Source organism: Branchiostoma lanceolatum, chromosome 2 (genome assembly GCF_035083965.1).
Source record: "Branchiostoma lanceolatum isolate klBraLanc5 chromosome 2, klBraLanc5.hap2, whole genome shotgun sequence".
Classification (NCBI taxonomy): domain Eukaryota; kingdom Metazoa; phylum Chordata; class Leptocardii; order Amphioxiformes; family Branchiostomatidae; genus Branchiostoma; species Branchiostoma lanceolatum.
The window spans coordinates 25,117,913-25,135,718 of record NC_089723.1 but is presented as its reverse complement, the minus strand read 5'-3'; the positions used below and the strand labels follow the sequence as shown (position 1 = coordinate 25,135,718).

At 42.5% G+C, this 17,806-nt stretch overlaps 2 protein-coding genes across 6 annotated transcripts; one reads left to right on the top strand and one right to left on the bottom strand.

Annotated features, from left to right (window-relative positions):
* Nucleotides 1-198: 198 nt before the first annotated feature.
* LOC136428166 (membrane progestin receptor beta-like) lies at nucleotides 199-5,350 on the bottom strand. Of its 4 annotated transcripts, XM_066417498.1 has the most exons (4): nucleotides 4,888-5,350; nucleotides 3,648-3,696; nucleotides 2,326-2,542; nucleotides 199-2,116 (listed from the first exon to the last, which is right to left on the bottom strand). In XM_066417498.1, the coding sequence occupies exons 1-4, from the start codon at nucleotides 5,046-5,048 to the stop codon at nucleotides 1,356-1,358; spliced, it is 1,188 nt and encodes a 395-aa protein (XP_066273595.1). In that variant the 5' UTR covers nucleotides 5,049-5,350; the 3' UTR covers nucleotides 199-1,355. The 4 variants fall into 4 exon arrangements, with proteins under 4 accessions (XP_066273595.1, XP_066273596.1, XP_066273598.1 ...); XM_066417499.1 differs by lacking the exon at nucleotides 3,648-3,696 and having other exon boundaries at nucleotides 4,888-4,998; XM_066417501.1 differs by lacking the exons at nucleotides 3,648-3,696; nucleotides 4,888-5,350 and adding an exon at nucleotides 3,237-3,533.
* A 968-nt stretch (nucleotides 5,351-6,318) lies between these two features.
* Nucleotides 6,319-14,547, top strand: LOC136428167 (methylthioribose kinase-like). 2 transcript variants are annotated; one of them, XM_066417502.1, is made up of 8 exons: nucleotides 6,319-6,579; nucleotides 7,294-7,425; nucleotides 10,305-10,434; nucleotides 10,982-11,141; nucleotides 11,532-11,775; nucleotides 12,067-12,226; nucleotides 12,779-12,884; nucleotides 13,268-14,547. In XM_066417502.1, the coding sequence occupies exons 1-8, from the start codon at nucleotides 6,517-6,519 to the stop codon at nucleotides 13,437-13,439; spliced, it is 1,167 nt and encodes a 388-aa protein (XP_066273599.1). In that variant the 5' UTR covers nucleotides 6,319-6,516; the 3' UTR covers nucleotides 13,440-14,547. The 2 variants fall into 2 exon arrangements, with proteins under 2 accessions (XP_066273599.1, XP_066273600.1); XM_066417503.1 differs by lacking the exons at nucleotides 6,319-6,579; nucleotides 7,294-7,425 and adding an exon at nucleotides 9,573-9,680.
* Nucleotides 14,548-17,806: the final 3,259 nt, after the last annotated feature.

Below are 17,806 nucleotides of genomic sequence, written 5' to 3'. Positions count from 1 at the left end.
AACCACACCTAAAAGTCTCTGTTCTCACTCAAATATTTGCAGGAAATTTGGCTGGCATAGGCAGTATCACGGATTATAATAATCCACGAGAGAGGGTAAAATCATGGCACTCCCACTTTCATATCATTTCCCCTAACCACCCGCCTATCATGCGTGAAAAGAACATACGGCCATAATAATGACAAGTTACAAGACATGCAAAGGAAGAAATCAATAATATTTAATATTCTAAAAACAAGACGTTATGACAATGTTTATAACGAAGTCAAGAGCATGACAAAGACACGTTCTGAATCTGTTGCTCCCGAAGTTGGAAACAGTAGTACCGAAGGACGGAAACTGCTGTACCGCAAAATCTGTCCACTTTATATTTCTAATTCACTTCTGACCTCAACTTGGAAACCTTACAGTACATTACAAGTATCAATCCGAACTGAGTTCCCGAGGTTTTCTTCAGTTCTTCTTGGCCTTTCTTCGGGGCGGAGAGTTCTGAAGGGGGGAGCTCACGTTCAGCTCAAGAACTTAACAAGTTTCGGCGGGACAAATTCTTTCCAGCGACGCTACAACCTCTTGGGTAACTGCAGTGACATATTTGTTCGGCTAATTTCATGGCTGACTGAAGAAATTTCGGCAGCCATTGTGCGAATTTGTATCCAGAGATGCCTCTTTGTTCGGTGGTCTGACATCAGCGGTACAAAAATGGAAAGAACACAATGAGACCGCAAGTTCAAACACAGTCTGTTACATTTACTTCGAATTCACCCATTCCACCATCTACAGTGTCAGTGTGGGTTAGTTTTAGAAATCTATACGTAGGTCTTGTTTAACGTGTCTAGTACCTTTCTTTCCTTGATAAAATCTTAAGGTCCCAGAGCCTTAACGGATTTCCGTTCGCTAGGCAACAAACAAAATCGGTGTAAAATATTTGGCTTCAATGTGAATCGCATCTGCGTTCCGTCGCGTTTATATGTAATGCCAATTTTTATATTCCTACATCATATCCTGCACTCCGTTAATTTTTTTCACCATCAAACCTATGATAAACAGGTGGGTCTTTTTCTTGAAGACCTTAGGTAAAAATATTTGATCCCTTCAAATACGCTGCATTATAACGGTTTCGTACTTGTATGATAATATAATACGCATAATCTCATGTTAAATACAACAGAACTTTTTAACCTAAATTCATCCAATATTCAATCCTATTCCTCACCACTGGCGCCTTTCTAGTGTGATTTTGGACGAATTGTCCAACTTCTAGAGTTGAATTTATACCTGAGCACGTTAGTAATACCAGAAATCATGAAGGTTGTGTTGATATAAACTCGATCCTTGCACAAATTAACTGTAAAAAATTACTGTTGTTTGTTTTTCAACTTTCGGCGCACTTTAACTGACATGGCGAGTGTGCTGACAACGCAACATAGGAGGACGACAGCGAGCTGCACCGTTATTGACGTGGCCGACGGACGGGACAGCAGGAAGTGACGACCGGACTGAAGGTCGCGGAACACCGTCTCAAACTGTATGATGGCCATGGCTGCCATGGCAACGTGGAAGAGCTGGTGTCCGTGACCAACGATATCGAACTTTCCCGGCTGAAACTTGTGAGGCACGTTGGAGGTGTAGAAAAAGACACCAGTCAGGAAGAGAGCGGCGTGAGCCACGTGCATCCACGACACCGTGTCCATACTGCCCCGGACGTGGTCCATGAGTACGCGGTGCAGGACGGGAGACATGGACAAAACGTACATGCTACCAACCGCGCTTATCTGTAGGACCCAGCGCATGCGTGGATAGGGTCGGTTGAATTTGACCTTCCCGTACGAACAACATATACACGTATAACAACCGCTCACTACCAACAGGGGGCAGAAGAACGGTTTAAACACGCGCGAGAACCACGGGTCACTGCAGATGGAGAACTGCGCAAGTCCGGCCGTGAAACCGTAGAACGCGATGCCCACGTAGTCGAGGATGAAGCACATGTAGTGCGCATGCTCGGAGTGGGACTGGAAAAGGTGGGCCGCGAAACTGAGGAACAGGAAGGAACAGCCGCCGAACCCGAGTAACAGCAGGGCCCAACTTGTGTGGTCAGCACTGAAGTCTAGCTCACCTGGAAAATCAAAGAGAAGTATGATTACGAGCTTTAATATATCGTCAGACTAAAACTGACATGAATTTGAGGAAGTTTAAAAGTTAAAAAAAAGATCAAACCTGTCCTCATGCATGCTTAAGTATGCGTGGAGGTGACAAAGTCACTGCTGACACTAGTACTAGACGTTTTTGTGGAAACTATGGCACCAGAAAGGGATTCGGCGTTACCTGTTCGCGTGAAAACATTGTAGAGGAGGATGGAGAAAGGTATGAGGTGGGTCCAGGCGTTCATCACCTCGTTGTGGATCTGGAAGAGACTGAGGAGGTAGTAGTACCATGGCTGGTGCGGAGGGCGGTACCCGTCATGGACGTACGGTTCCCGGAACAGCATCGGCACTTCTTCCGACCGCCTGGTACAAGGCATGCTGGGAAGCTGTATCATTCCCTGCGTTAGATGAAACGGAAAATATATAAGATATGTCAAATAAATGATACAAAGGCACCCGAAAGAAAACCGTTATATTTGGTTTCCCTCTAGTTTGACGCTAATCAACGCCTATTTTCATGAAACCATTTGGTACAGATGTCGATGTCTTAATCTATTTAGACGACATTGATGGTGTTCTGAAGTCATATGGACCTTGTCTATAATTTTCCTGTCCAAGGAAACGGCCACGTTCAAAATTATTTCCGGTACACGAAGGTCATAACACATGGTCTACCACGAAAACATGTATTACTCCTGTTCCCAGTGGTAGTAGTTAACGTTTTCTCCACGTCCCTCTACCAGCGGGGTGCGCTTTTAGTCTCTACCAGAGTCTGTGGGTAGTCGGAATTATAGAAATTGGCCAAATAGTTATACGTTAGATGATTTGCCGTACGAGTCAGTCCTATTTGCAAACTGTAACCCTCTTCTGGGCTGACTCCATTTCTACTATTCCAACTACTCACATGGCGGCCTGGTGGAGACTACCACGCCTTCCGAGTCTAACGCGTCGACTTACCACCGCAGAAACAGGTGCACAGTGGGAAAAATAAGCTGGCGACTTGTCGCTGATACAGAAGACAAGAGGGAAACCGGTGCCGCAGAACTAACAACGTTAACAAGCGTGAGAACCAAACCAAATCAAACTCTGTACCACTGTAAGTTCATGTAGACATCGTTGGTATCCAACCAGGTGCGTGCAGTTCGCACTAACCCGTCATACGGAGGAGTCTCCACATGACCCGTCTGTGGGCTGGGTAAATAGGAGAAATTGGCCAAAAGGCTAGACTTATTTGCTTGTGGAGCTTCTCATCAATAGATCACCAATCCCAGCTATGTTTTTTTTGCATGTGAAACATAAAAGAGGGGCTCTCACGTGTTTTTTTTTTATACACGCGTTTAACGTTAATTATTCTATTTGTCACCTCCATAGTTATTGAATATGATCCTTATGCCCAGTGTCACCCGTTGTCATTTGCAAAGGACCATTCACAATAAAGTATCTTGAAAGTGTAGCCTCGCCCATGCCAGCGGCAGAACGAAAGGATAACGGAAACATCTTTACCTTCAGTGTTTCTAATGGCTTCCTTAGTATATCATCCATCCTGGTCCTACTGTAGGGAGGTCGGCGGGAAGGATAGACAACAAATTCAGGATTAACGATCATCTTTCCCCCACCACCAACAAGTACTGTTTATATCTCCACCACCCATAACATGCCTAAGATAGAAAACTACGTCAGCATGCCCCAATTAAATTCGCATTTTCCTCATGCCAGGGCCTAACAATTGTAATATACTGCAGGTAGATCTCGAAAAAATATTTCGCGTGGTCCATTCTCGACATTGCGGCCCGCCCTGTGACTTTTATACCAAGGAGGTTAAATACTCCTTGAAGAATAAAACCTCCTTGCTTCTACCCTGTGTTCTGCTTTTCATCATCAAGATAAAAATTAGATCTAGACGGAGGCCGCTTTTTATCCAAAGATTTCAAGGATGACAACACTTGATGAAAAGTCCGTGTGAACATTCTAGAGTGTATATAGTCAATGTTCTACAAAGTTTTTCGTCCGTTTTGACCACATATGAGCTCTTTTCTATAACGTTTTTCGTCCTAATTGACCTCGCGTGACCTATCAACATAAAGGGCCTGAATCTATTATCTTCGCCCCTGCCCAGTGGCCCCTGTCCCGCGGCCCCCTGCAATGTTCTCGCCCACGGAAACCTACTGTTGGTAATATGGATATCCATTATCCTACACACTGAAACAGCTTAGACTGGACATTCATATCTTGGTAGTATTCTCTGTGCATGTTGTGGAAATCTTACTGTGACACGAATATGGTTGACATGCGCCCCTAAAACTAGTGGTTCAACCTACACGTGCCTCGCGGTAACACTATCGCCACATGCCCTGTTTATAAAGCGTTCCTTGTGTGGCACACCGAATGCCTGTCTCACCATGCAGGCGATGCACCACCAAACCGTACCGTACTCAACTATAGCCTTGGCGTTCCAGATCTTGAGAAGAGCGACCAACATTCTCTTTGATATTGTTAAAACTCGAAGAGAAATAATGCAATTTGGTTGTCTCGAGTTTTGCATTTCTAACCTTGAATCTTGCACATTATGTGGAATATCAGTGTTTATCTTGGCGCCCCCCTCCCCTTCACCTGGATCAAAGTCTATGTCTGATCGCGATACAGTATCTTTACGAGAGTGTTACCATGCAGTTTACACACGGAGTGTATATGTTGTATCCTAGGTACATGTGCTATGCCAAAATTATGTCTTCCCATGACTTACCACTGATCAGTAGTTTTCTCCTCCTTCACGGCTGTAGATTCCTTCTCGGTGTGGAGCGACCTACGGTTGTGCGACGACACCCCCACGGCAGTCTTGAGGGCAGCCGACCCCGGGATCAATAGAACTAAACTTGCTGGACTTGTTTCTGGCGGTGGCTGCATTTTTTACTGCGCTGTCTGTCACCATACATGTCATACCGGGTCTCTACGCTTGCGCCAGCCGGCTTTTCATTTCCGGCTGCGTGGTAAGGTGTGACGTCACCTTTGCACAGCTGATCGACTGAGCAGTATCAAATTTCTGCTATGCCTGCCCGGCCATTTAGTTTGGGCCGTTGCGTTGGGATGGTTCTCCAACCAGAGGTTTCGTCAGGGGGCTAGTATTGGCCGCGATTAATTTTATCGAAGTCTCTGCTTGGAGAATAGTTTGGCGAACAGTAGATATTGGTAAAGAAAAATCCAAACAATTGTTCAATAAGTCCTTGGTACAACTGGTACAGTGGATATCACATACCGTATAGGTCCCTTTATATATAATATAATGATAAACTGGCAAATTTTTCTTCTCGGTGAGGTGCCGACCAGTTCGTTCGTTCGTTCGGACACGGCAGAGCTACGGTACAGCTACGCCGTCTACTACCGTACAGCTACGCCGTCGAGCCGGGTCCACATCCAGACGTTTGGCACCTCCCTGATCATACATAATGGGGCCAAAGGTTAAAACTTCAGTATTGGCTGTAGTCACATGTACTTTGTCCCCTGGTTCGATTATCAAATAAAGTTTCCATGCACCTGCAAAAAACAATCCGTGCATGAGGTTCAGTTTTTTCCCTTTCCTCGCTAGGCACACAGGTACCTGTGTAGGCAATCACCAGTGGTTATTACTGGGGAAATACTGTTTTATTGATCTTTTTCATTATTGTTGCGAACGTTGTCTCGTTCGTTCGCATACCGTTCTTTCCTAGAGGGGGGTTGGGGACCGGAAAGGCTGTGGGTTAACATCAAATGCCTCTACTACATGTTCTTTATACGCTAGTTTATACGCTAAACGTTCTTGCGACAAGATGTGCTAAAATCGTATGGAAATGTTTACTTTAAAACAAATTTTCAAGTTCCGAACTTGACCCACGCACATGGCACATGCTGAGAAAATGATTTTTTTGTTACAGTTGTACTTTTGCAGAAAATGACGGATTGGTGTACACAAATCATTCGTGAAACTTTTTGTTGAGTTTGTGGGTCGGCTGTGTAAAATTGTTTAAGGAGAAAGACTTTCACAGTAAAACTAGCAGCTAGCTAGCCTCTAACGAGTAGCATCACAAGAACCCTACCCCGGATCACGCTCATAAAAGACGTTAACAGAGCAGCACACTTCAGATCTAATACTCGGCACATACATTTATATTGACACAATGACCAGCGTCCATGTACAGCATTTAAGCGTCACCACTACGGAGCTCAGGTGAGAGTGTAAATCGTCCCGTGACAGTCCGACGATGTCATGTGACTTTTTGTTTTCCTTCGAGAGGAGAACTGGAGTAGAGTGCACATGTTGGCGTATCCTATTACTTAACATTCGCAGCGTTGACGTAAGGTTAGCAGCCGTTTTACTGGTTGGACGGATGGTATAAGAATGGATAAGGATAGCCTCCTCCATGTGTTGCGGAAACATGCCATGCACCTCCCATGTCTGCAGGTGGGTTTATGTCTCTCTCACCGGGCATCACCATGAAGTCGGTCTCATGATATATGTGGACTGAAGAACACCGTGTATACTTTGTATGTCTGACTAGTCATAATAACAGCCGGGCAGCGTAGAGTTAGGCTTAATCTAAGACCGATTGTTTTCCTGCTAACTCATGATTATGCAATTGTGTATGGACATGCAGTTTAAATGACTATTGCTAGGTGACGCAAGTGAGTAGAACCAGCATTCATGTCGTTTTTCTTGCCTGCCGTATGGTCAGCTTCTGGGCTGCGATCTCACCTAAGCTATCTTTGACGTAATCATCGCCTTGCGATGGACATCTAAGAATATTTATTTATCTATTTATTTATTTATCTATTTATTAAACTTCAGAGAATGAAATCTGAGAGGTGTTGGCAACAGGATCGATGCATCCTTTACAAGGCCAGCACCTCCAGAGTACATTTAAAGACAAATAATATGGTATCCAGTCTTGATCAGCTAACGTTAATTATATGGCTTGCCAGCGCATTTCATCTCACTAAATGATAAACGTTTACTCGCTTAACATTCGGATTCAGCTCGGAAGGAATGTTTGCCATTGGCATCATATATAGTAATTCTATTCACGTTTTCTAGCGTTAACGTTAACATTTGGTGAAGCTTAAGTTTTCAGCTGAAGGAATGTTTGACATTAGCACCATAATGATTCAATTTCTCCAGTTCATAGGGGATGCGTGTGACGTGACCGAGGTGGGTGATGGGAACCTGAACGATGTATTCCGCGTGGTCCACAGACAGGACTCTAACGTTACGTCATCTGTCGTTGTCAAGGCAGCCCCACCCTACATCAAGGTTAGTCCACAGACAATAAGGAAATAAGGATAGATCTCTTGGTTCTTTTTTTCTTCTTCTAAAATCAATATCTATTTATAATTCAGGTCCATCAGAACTTCTTTTTGTCTTGTTGTTGTTACTTTTTGCCTTCACCAAGATGGTTATGTTTTTTGAGCGTTCGTGTACGTCTGTAAACGCGATAACTCAAGCTCGAGAATGCCATTGTCTTCAGATACTTTTCGTGCTTGGTAGTATATGGGTAGGTGTTGATGAGACCTCGAAATGATTAGTATTTGGACCCCTAGCGACTTTCTATGGTACTGCATCATAACTTCTGGTTTTGATATCTAGTGTTTTGGACTATTTATGGCCACAATTTTGGTTGGTAGATAGCTCTTGTGGTCGGGAACAAGTGAAATAAGTTTGGACCCTCTAGCAGCTTTCTTTAGGACTGCAGGAGACGTTTCAGTTGCAGACTTTAAAACAGGATAGGTCTAGAAGGGGTGAATGAATTCTCATGATTTTTGACATATACATATGCAGGTAACTTTGATGAAGTCCAACGTAATGGTATGATAGTTATGCAAATTAGGACGCCATGTTCATAATCAATGAGGACAATTTATATTTCAACTATGCTTAATGGCAGGAACTTCATACTCAGTACATGTGCAACTTGGTTCAAGAGGGACAGCGATGGATATGAATAATGCAAATCATGACCTAATTTGCATGAATAATGAGAAAACTGTATCATAAAGATCTGAGTGGTAAACGATGGCATACTAGGGACACATGTAAGCTAGATAACAGGGCATATCATCAGACATAACTTAGATTACGTAAAATTTGACATCATTTGCATAACCAATGATGACATGCTACAGGAGCTTCCTGAAGAGGGATATTTGCAACATAGATGATGAATTCATATAAATTATGCTAATAAGAAACTTATTTGCATATGTTTTGTATTGTAATGAGACAAAATCACTTGGTGAAGGTATCAGCTGCTCAGCCTACAGCACAAAAAAGTTACTGTAGTACAACTCACACCAAAGCAGATGATCGTTCAACTGGCCAACTACAGAAGGAACTGGTTGAAACCAAAGAAAAGTCAGACACTGGTGGTTCTCGTTTCTTCTTCAGCCGTATTGGCCATTCGCAAATTATAAGAATCGTTATAAATTTCATGTTTAAAAAAAAACCCACAACAAAGCAACATTCCAGGGACTTTGGGCGGGTGACAGTGTCAATGACCCCGAAGACACGCGTCCTTTACCACGATGACAGTTTGGCCTTGTATTTGGTCAAGGGCGTACCAAACGGACACTAGCACCGAATATTCACTTGGTAAATGATACATTACGGTATGTTAGCAAATATTTTGCTTATTCCCGAGTTAAGGAACGACATCATACTACATGTAGATGTATTACAGTGTCCCTTTTGCGATCAACATACAGAAACTTGGGCAAATATTTGGCAGCTACGTGATTATTGTCAACGTTACCTAAAACCTCTAAAGGCCATAGTAGCTATGTCATTTAATCCATGTTAACCGAGGCTACCTTTATTCCGCCAAACTTCAGAGGGCAAGCTATGGTCGCCATTAGACGTTATACCTGGCACGTGACGCGGGCATCACTCAGCGGAATAAAGAATAACTGCACTACGAAAAATTTTCCAGTTGTATTTTACATTGGATGCTGAGAAAAATAACGACACTGACTTCGTGAGCCCTTCATCTCAACTGCATACTGATTGGTCACACAATTGCAAACCTAACCAATCAGCTAAGGGCTAACAAGTCTGTCCACATGTGTATCTGAGCTGAGCAGTAATTGGCTGGGGCTACTGAATTAAAGTATCCAATCGGAGTACAAGTTAGAATTTGCGTACTTGCCTATTGGCTGAAAGTAGCCAATAAGTATTGATCTAAATGGGTACATTCGGGTAATTCTATTTGTATTCCCGTAGAAAAAAACATTGGTCTACTCTGATTGGTTGACTGTTTTATAAGGACCAATCATCATCTGACACATAATGCTCACTAGATTGTCATATTGCATTGTCTAAATTGCTCGCTAGAAGTCGCTTTTCATAAACAATGTAAAATTGCATTGGCAATCTTATTTGCTTGCAGTTTATTCCGCTGAGTAAATATGTCGTCCTTGCTTCGTAGCTGTCCTGTGGCGGTTGTTGAAGGCCACGGTCGAAAAAAGTGCCAAATTGACCGGACGAACGACATCTTTGAACCCTGTCTTTGAATGGTTACTTGCCATAATTTATGTCCTATTAGTTTCGGGCCCTTCTAAAGTATTAACGTTATACTGAATGCTGACAATGTTCATTTTTACGACTGCACTTGATCCGCGGTTCGCCATGTTACCAACGAGGCAGCGGCTGTTTCTAACAGGGTTGTTTAGCCCCTGATAATGCCAACATCCGCTTGTAACCACTTCATTATGGAGGCATAATGCTGTGAACGTTCTGTCAAGTTTCTGTGCGAATGGCCGGCAGTTCTTAGCCTTTTTTAACGAACGGTATATGACCGAAGCATCGCCGGGTGGGGAGGGAAATGTTGACGGGTGTCAATGGCAACACCACCGTGGATACTCCCGTAACATGACCCGGGGACTGGCGGGAATTCCTTTTATGACTGTGAGTTGAGTGTTTAGCACAAGGGATAGGTGTGTTTGCCCGAGTGTGGATGGTGTTCAGCACCAAGGACAGGCATGTTTACCTAAGTGTGGATGGTGTTCAGCACCAAGGAAAGATATGTTTGCCTGCGTGTGGATGGCATGTAGCACAAGGGACAGGTGTGTTTGCCTGAGTGTGGGTGGTGTTTAGCACCAGGGACATCAACAAATCCCCCCATTCTTGTACCATTTCAGTGCCTTGGTCCAGAGTATCCCCTGACTGCTCATCGCTGTACCATTGAGTACCAGGCACTTCAGAAGTTCCATGAAATCGTCCCAGGCTACAGTCCCCAACCCTACCTCCTCATCCAGGACAGGCACATGTGTATGTATCATGGGACCGAGAGGATTGGGCCAGTTCAGATGTAATAGCATTATACACTTATGTTAACATTCTCAAAATTGTATTCTATTCTAATTGTTTTATCTAAATGATTATTTCTTTATCTTAATAACAACCTATCTACCCCATTATTTTTTTTCGCATTTTGAAACATGTTTTACTGATCTTAAAAAGAAAAACAAGTCAATAGTTGTTAGACCAGCCATTTACAAGAGGAATAAATGTCAATACTATGTACCATTGAAGCTTTTGTTCAGGCACTGCAATGCATGTATCTTTTTCAGATTTCTGAATCAGCAAAGTCTCTCCACATAAGAAGAAATTTCTTCTTTCTACTTGGACAAGTGCCATCATATTGAATTCAGATGTAAATGTACCATAGCCTCATACAAGTAAAGTTCTGGACATTCACAATCTTCATTCAGCTAAACTACTTTCTCTGTCTTCTCCGCAAGCTGCAATACATAATGCACAGCATGTATGTTTGATGTCTATCTGGTACATTTTGTTGCAACTGTCAATGCATTAGTTATCATGGAGGATCTCTCTGATGGTTATGTCACACTACAAGCAGAACTGATCAGAGGCAAGCTCCACCTAGCAGCTGTCAGGAATATTGCAGTTTTTATGGCCTGTGTTCATTCTGCAACACATAATAGAAGCCAAAATGGACTGCTGACATCATTCAGGTGACCAGTTGTTATGTATTTTTTCATTTCAAATGAGTAATTCGTATTGCTATATTTACAGTTTGGCAGGGAGGGGGTGAGTACAACAGTTACTTAATGTATACAGGACATGTCTCTTTACTGGACAATAGATGTAGCTAATGTACATTCGCCATGAATTGTGATTAACAACATGACAAGAAACTAATATGTGTTTTGTCAAAGTGAGCATTCATCAAAATAATCAAGACTGATTTATCCTATTCCCAAAGCATTTTTTGCAATGAGGTACATGTATCAGACTGAGTCAACATCAATTTGTTAATGATCACGACAGAGTCAGGGGAGGAGCAAATTACATAAAAAGCCCTGGCAAACTAAAAAATTAAAATGTTTGTTATTTCCTTATAGCAACCCAGACATGGTATCTCTAACCGAACAATACATCTTCACACGACCTTACCTGAAGGACGACCCGACCAATCACAGCTCAGAACCAATCAAGGCAATCCTCCATCTTGTGTATGACGACATGGAACTGCAGAGCATTGTGGGAAAGTTTAAGGGACTTTTTCTGGAGAAGCAGGAATCGTTGGTGCACGGTGATCTCCATAGTGGCTCTATTCTTGTCCGACCTGAAGATGGAAGTGTTAAGGTAGGGAACACAACACACGTCTGGGATTCAGGGAGAGGGATGTTTATCATACAACATGGCTTATTAATATAGCCTGAGCGTTGTCCTAGTTAATTTACCTGGGCTCCCATACTCTCCCCAAACCAAAAGTATGGATAAACTAACAAGGATGACACTTAGGCTGGCTGTTATATGCAATAATGAACAATATGCCTTATCCGAAGTTGGAGCAACTTTATTTATTGGACACAAATTCTGTAGGATTAGGCTCAGTGGGTTTTGACTGCAGAATTTTGCATGTATTTTGTCCAGGTCATAGATGCTGAGTTTGCTTACATCGGCCCGTCAGCCCTGGACCTGGGGCTGTTACTGGCCAGTTATGTCTTCTCTTACTCTGCGCACAAGGAAAAGGGGAATGATGCGGAAAGCAGGACGTTCTGTGAACTGTTATGTCAAGCAATTCAACTGACAGGTAGAGGAGATGAAGTTGAATTCTAGACAGCAAATCTGTCTGCTGAAAAGCAGGCATGCTTTGGTGTATTTGTTGCATCTTTACCTTTATGGTCGGGGATTATTCTTGTTACCTAAATTGCCATTTTCTTCAATTTAGTTTAATTCTTCATTTGCACAAAACTGCAATCTATGACATCATAGTTCTATGTCAAAAGTGAAGTCTACAGAATCTTTGCATCATAGGATAATCCTGCTCTTTGCTCTAAAACTGTAGAACACAATACTAGTATTATTGTTCATCTACATGAGACATAAGTCAATAAGTAAGTCAAGTCAAATCAAATGAACAATACTGTCATACCTGGTTGAGCAATCATCTGTCCTAGGCAACCACCTCCAGTCAGCTTAAAACAGTCCTGTCCATTCTCACATACTTAACCCCACCCTGTCCTGAGCAACCACCTGTCCAACCACTTTTCCTCAGTCCCTTGAGTGGTTGCAATCCGAGTTTGACTGTACTATTTTGTGACCCAACAATATTCAACAAGTCACGCTACTGTTTTTTTCTCAGGTGAAACGTACAATGCACATCTGACATCACAGGAGGATGCAGCACTCTACTTCTCCCAACTCATGCCAGAAGTTGCTGGTTTTGCAGGTTGTGAGCTTATCAGAAGGTGAGGAAAATAAAATGGGGGCAAAAGTCCTTTTATTACCAAACATGGGTAGAAGGAAATAGAAGACATCCTTTGACAAATTGTAATAAAGCTAAATGGAATGGAAATAAAGGGAGGAAAGAGGCACGCAGGGTCACTTACCTGTGTTTATGACACTTGACGTAACTAGCTATGTTGTCAACTTGAGGGAATGAAAGGGAATACACATTGTTTTGAACTATCAATAAACACTAAGATGATAAGATTCCGCATTCAAAGGCATCATACATTATTTTGCATGTATCCAGCTTTCCTCACATAGCCACATACATGTAACACTTACTCATTTCCTACTGCAGAATGGAAAGATATAAAGTGGATGACAGATTTTGTTGTGTTTCTAGAATCATTGGAGCAGCCCATGTAGCTGATGTGGAGGGGTGCCCAGCGGCGGAGGAACGTGCTCTCCGGGCAGGGATCTGGCTACTGAAGAACCACCAGACTGTCACCTCACCAACAGTCTTCCTCATCTGTCTTCAGCCTGCCAAACTCATGCTTAACATGGTCAAACAATAGCAGCATTTTGCCATGTAGCCTTTACATAAAGGAGTTCAGATTTGTAGGAGACCTCTAAAAGCACACAAGCACACGGCGATGGACACACCCTTCACCTGCTTAGTTTCTGGATAGGGCTGCACCAAGAAATTTTTATGGATGACGTCCGCGCGCGCATTGATTTTGGTCTGTTCCCAGAAAAAAACAAGAAAATTCCGCTTCCTGTAACTATGACCAAAGAGTTACGACAGTGCCGCAAAGAGTAATATTAACGTAAAACTCGTCACGCGAAATGCATAATTAAGGAAGTGGCTACTGACAGGATGATCCTGTCAGCAGTAGAAAAAATTGCACTGCTGACAGGACGATTCTGTCAGCAGTGGAAATATCTGCACTACTGACATAATGATCCTGTCAGCAGTGCAATTTTTTCTACTGCTGACAGGATCATCCTGTCAGCAGTGCAGATTTTTCCTTTTCCTGTCAGCAGCGAACATTTTTCTAAATATGTGAGCATAAAATTGAAAAAGGGTGGCAACGTTGTTGTTGATTGGTACGCTCTCGATCCATAAAAATTACTTGGTGCAGCCTAGTGTCTCCCACTCTCAGATAGCCAGCCAAGCATGTCTTTTGTCATGGCTGTTTTTGTTCCATTGACTGCATCATGCATTCTTGTCAAGTGATGTCATTAGAATAGAGTCTCGTAGATTTACTATTGTTGTACACTATCCACAGCCATAACCATAAGGACTTTTTATCTTTACTCGATCTGGAAAAATTCTGTCTATCAAATGATAGACACAGATGTACACACAGACATACACACATGCACACACACACACACAAACACACACACACACACACACACACACACACACACACACACACACACACACATTGAGCTCTTTACCGGGAACTGAAAACACTGCAAAAAGCCATTTCATTGTGTGACTGTAGTGCTACTATTGTTTCAAACGCGAACTCAAAAACCCGGAAAGACTCCATTTTCTCTCCACCTTGAAATTAGATCCCTTCGAACATTTCTGCATTTACAGTAGTTATGATGTTAGGTTGTAAACATATGTGGTATAGTTGATGCATAATGAATAAAGCACATAATATATGACAATTGTTGTAGAAATCTATTTCTTCTTATTAATATGATTAGAAGTCAATTAATTGGCTTTGTGTGGATGGTATTCAGCACCAGGTATGATTGTTTGTGGATGGTGTTCAGCACTAAGGACAGGAATGTTTGTCTGTGTGTGGGTGGTGTTCAGCACTAAGGACAGGAATGTTTGCCTGTGTGTGGTGTTCAGCACTAAGGACAGGAATATTTGCCTGTTTGTGGATGGTGTTCAGCACTAAGGACAGGAATGTTTGCCTGTGTGTGGATGGTGTTCAGCACTAAGGACAGGAATATTTGCCTGTGTTGATGGTGTTCAGCACTAAGGACAGGAATGTTTGCCTGTGCGCGGATGGTGTTCAGCACTAAGGACATGAATGTTTGCTTGTGTGGGTGGTGTTCAGCACCAAGGACATGATTGTTTTGCCTGTGTGGATGGTGTTGGGCACTTAGGACAGGAATGTTTACCTTTGTGTGTTATGTACATCACCAAAGACATATGTGTTTACTAGTACTTATGTGTGGATGGTGTTCAGCACTAAGGAAAGATTATTTGCTTGTGTGTGGATGGTGTTCAGCACTACGGACAGGTTTGTTTGCCTGTGCATGGATGGTGTTCAGCACTAAAGACGGATGTTTGCTTGTGTGTGGACGGTTTAGCACCAGGGACAGATGTGACAAGACGATATAATCAATACGTGTGTAAACGTTTTTTAACAGCATCCAATGCCTCTCCAGTCTCCACCATAAAGTGGGTGGAGTTTAATCCTGTATACCTGCTTGTATATGTGTGGTAACGTAAGGGATTACTTTCCAGCGATACAGCGCATCAGTCGATCGTTACTTTACACCTAACGTTAACGTTACGCATGTGGTGTTTCAACATCAAGTACAAAATGTTGAAGGTATTGTTTTTTCGCACCACTGCCGTCTGCTCCAGCGCAGCCCTTCAAATACCTAAGATGTGGAAAAAGCTTTTTGTACACTGAAAAACGCCAGGAGATTTACCTTACTGTAGAAGACCTGTGTTGCTTGCTGTCTGGAAAATGTGTTTTTGTTGCTGTGTAGTTGACAAAACAACATGAAAATCGAACAGTTACCAGATTCGAAACAATCGAACACTGTTCTGGAATATGAGCCGTTTTCGAACACACAATTCAAATAGTGACGTAATACGTGTTTGAAATTTCATGACTGTTGTCACAACAAAAGCAAAGGGGCAGCCCTGTCCCACAGAAGATGCCTCCAACAACGCGCAAGAGAAGCAGGCTGTCAGTTAAGGCTAGCACCATCAGCACCAACTCTTCTTGGTCAAGCGAGGTAAACTTTATTGAAGAGACTTGTTATGTAAACCGGTTATTAAGTAGACTATTTTTGAACAACTGATGCGATTTTCGTACGACCTTTCTGAAACGGTGAGGATCATGATGAATCATGATGGATAAGTCTGATCAAGGTAACTGGTTGATAAAAGACTTCTAAGATCGATGGACTATAGTTTAGTTTCGTTACAGTATTTCGTTACTATATTTACTACCGAGCCCCATGCCGTCTTGCTATGTCTTTTACACACGATCACTACTACAGTCAAGTCATGGCTATTTCGTATACTGACACTATATCAGAGTGAAGAAGACATCCAAGGAGGATCTAGTGTGTTGTCCGTACTACTTCAGTTCCTGTGCGCCGCGGTGGCTCTCGGGACAGGTGTGTACGGCGCCGTTCAACTGGATCTGTCAGCACTGTGGCAGCAGGACGACGTTAAGGTAGGGCCGACTGTTCTGGTTCTGTACAGTGCCACTTTAGTTGGGGTCAATTGTCCAGGGAGTGAACTGCGCAGCTAATCTCGATTCTTCAGGTATTATAGACGTCCTCCCTGAACTTTGCCCGATCTTACATTTGAGTGGTTGAATGTGAGTTCCAATCTAGGGCGGTTCTTGGAAAGTAGGAGTATCTGTGACGGTGATTGTGGAAGGAGATGAATGAGTTTGGATGGTTATGACGTGAATGGCGTGGGCTAGGCGTCAGATATGTGTCGAACGGCACACTGTGGTCAAACTGACAAACGTATCAGTCAGACACAGTATGGAAAATGCTAAACAAACGATTACACATAAGATATCGAACCGTTGTCATGGGTCATTTTTGTGCTCAATATCGCCGCCTTTCCCACAAAGATAATCCTTTTTCGTAATTAGGAAGGCATCCTCCAAACCACAGAATTGATGCGAGTGATCAGAAAAAGGGAATACGTTTATCTTAGATTTAAGGATGACGAAGGTTATAACAAGAATTGAACAGACAGAACATGGTATGATAATCAATAAATCTTGGTCTTTTACCATATATATTATCATACTAAAGAAGATTATGTAACAAAACATTTTTTCGGGAGTAGGTTGTCTTGTTTCAAAAGACAAGGTAACATTCCGCCCATCAAGTGGCTCCCCCGCACCTAAGGTTATATAGCAACAACACACAGGGAAAATTGGATCTATTGTTAAACAAACAAACAAACAAACAGACAAAACATCGTTGAATTTGTTCAAGGTCTTCTTGTTTTATAGATTAGGATCTGGTAGCCATTCAGTACGTTACAATTCACAGTTCACCACATCTACTGGTAACGGCCATGCATGGTCCAATATCTAAATGAATTGTTCTGTGTTAGAAATGTCTTAGATATTTTCATTCTACATTTAAGATGGTCCCATTTTCAAAAACATATTTAAATAAGGTTAACAAATAAAACCCCTTTATGAGCCTTCATGATTTTTCCATTCCCGAAAATACCGACATTTGGCAATTTGGCGGTAGTTTTAAGACTTTTCGTCATGCGGCCGGGAGCGGTACTGAAAATTAGGCTCTTATGGGGGATGTAGTCCCGACTGGCAAAATGTGACAAAAATGCAAGACATTACGCTTAAAGCCAGAAAACACTTTCTCAAACAAGACTAGACGACTTCACAATCATTTAGAATGACCTTTAAAACATGAGATGGCATTAAAAGGATTGATTTTTAGGCTCTGCGCCAGGAGCCCATTCAACACCTTGGCCAATCGAAAAAGGCTTCGCATATTTTTGCACATCATGCACCTTTCTTTCACAACTTTGGCCTTTTCCTCTCTCTTATGTAATAAACATTTGGACTACAAACCATAGAATAATATAAGTACATACCTGCAAAATGTAGACTGGTTATGTGGATAGGTTTACTGAGAACGCTGTGCTGTAAGCCTACCAATTTCATGTTGACTGAAA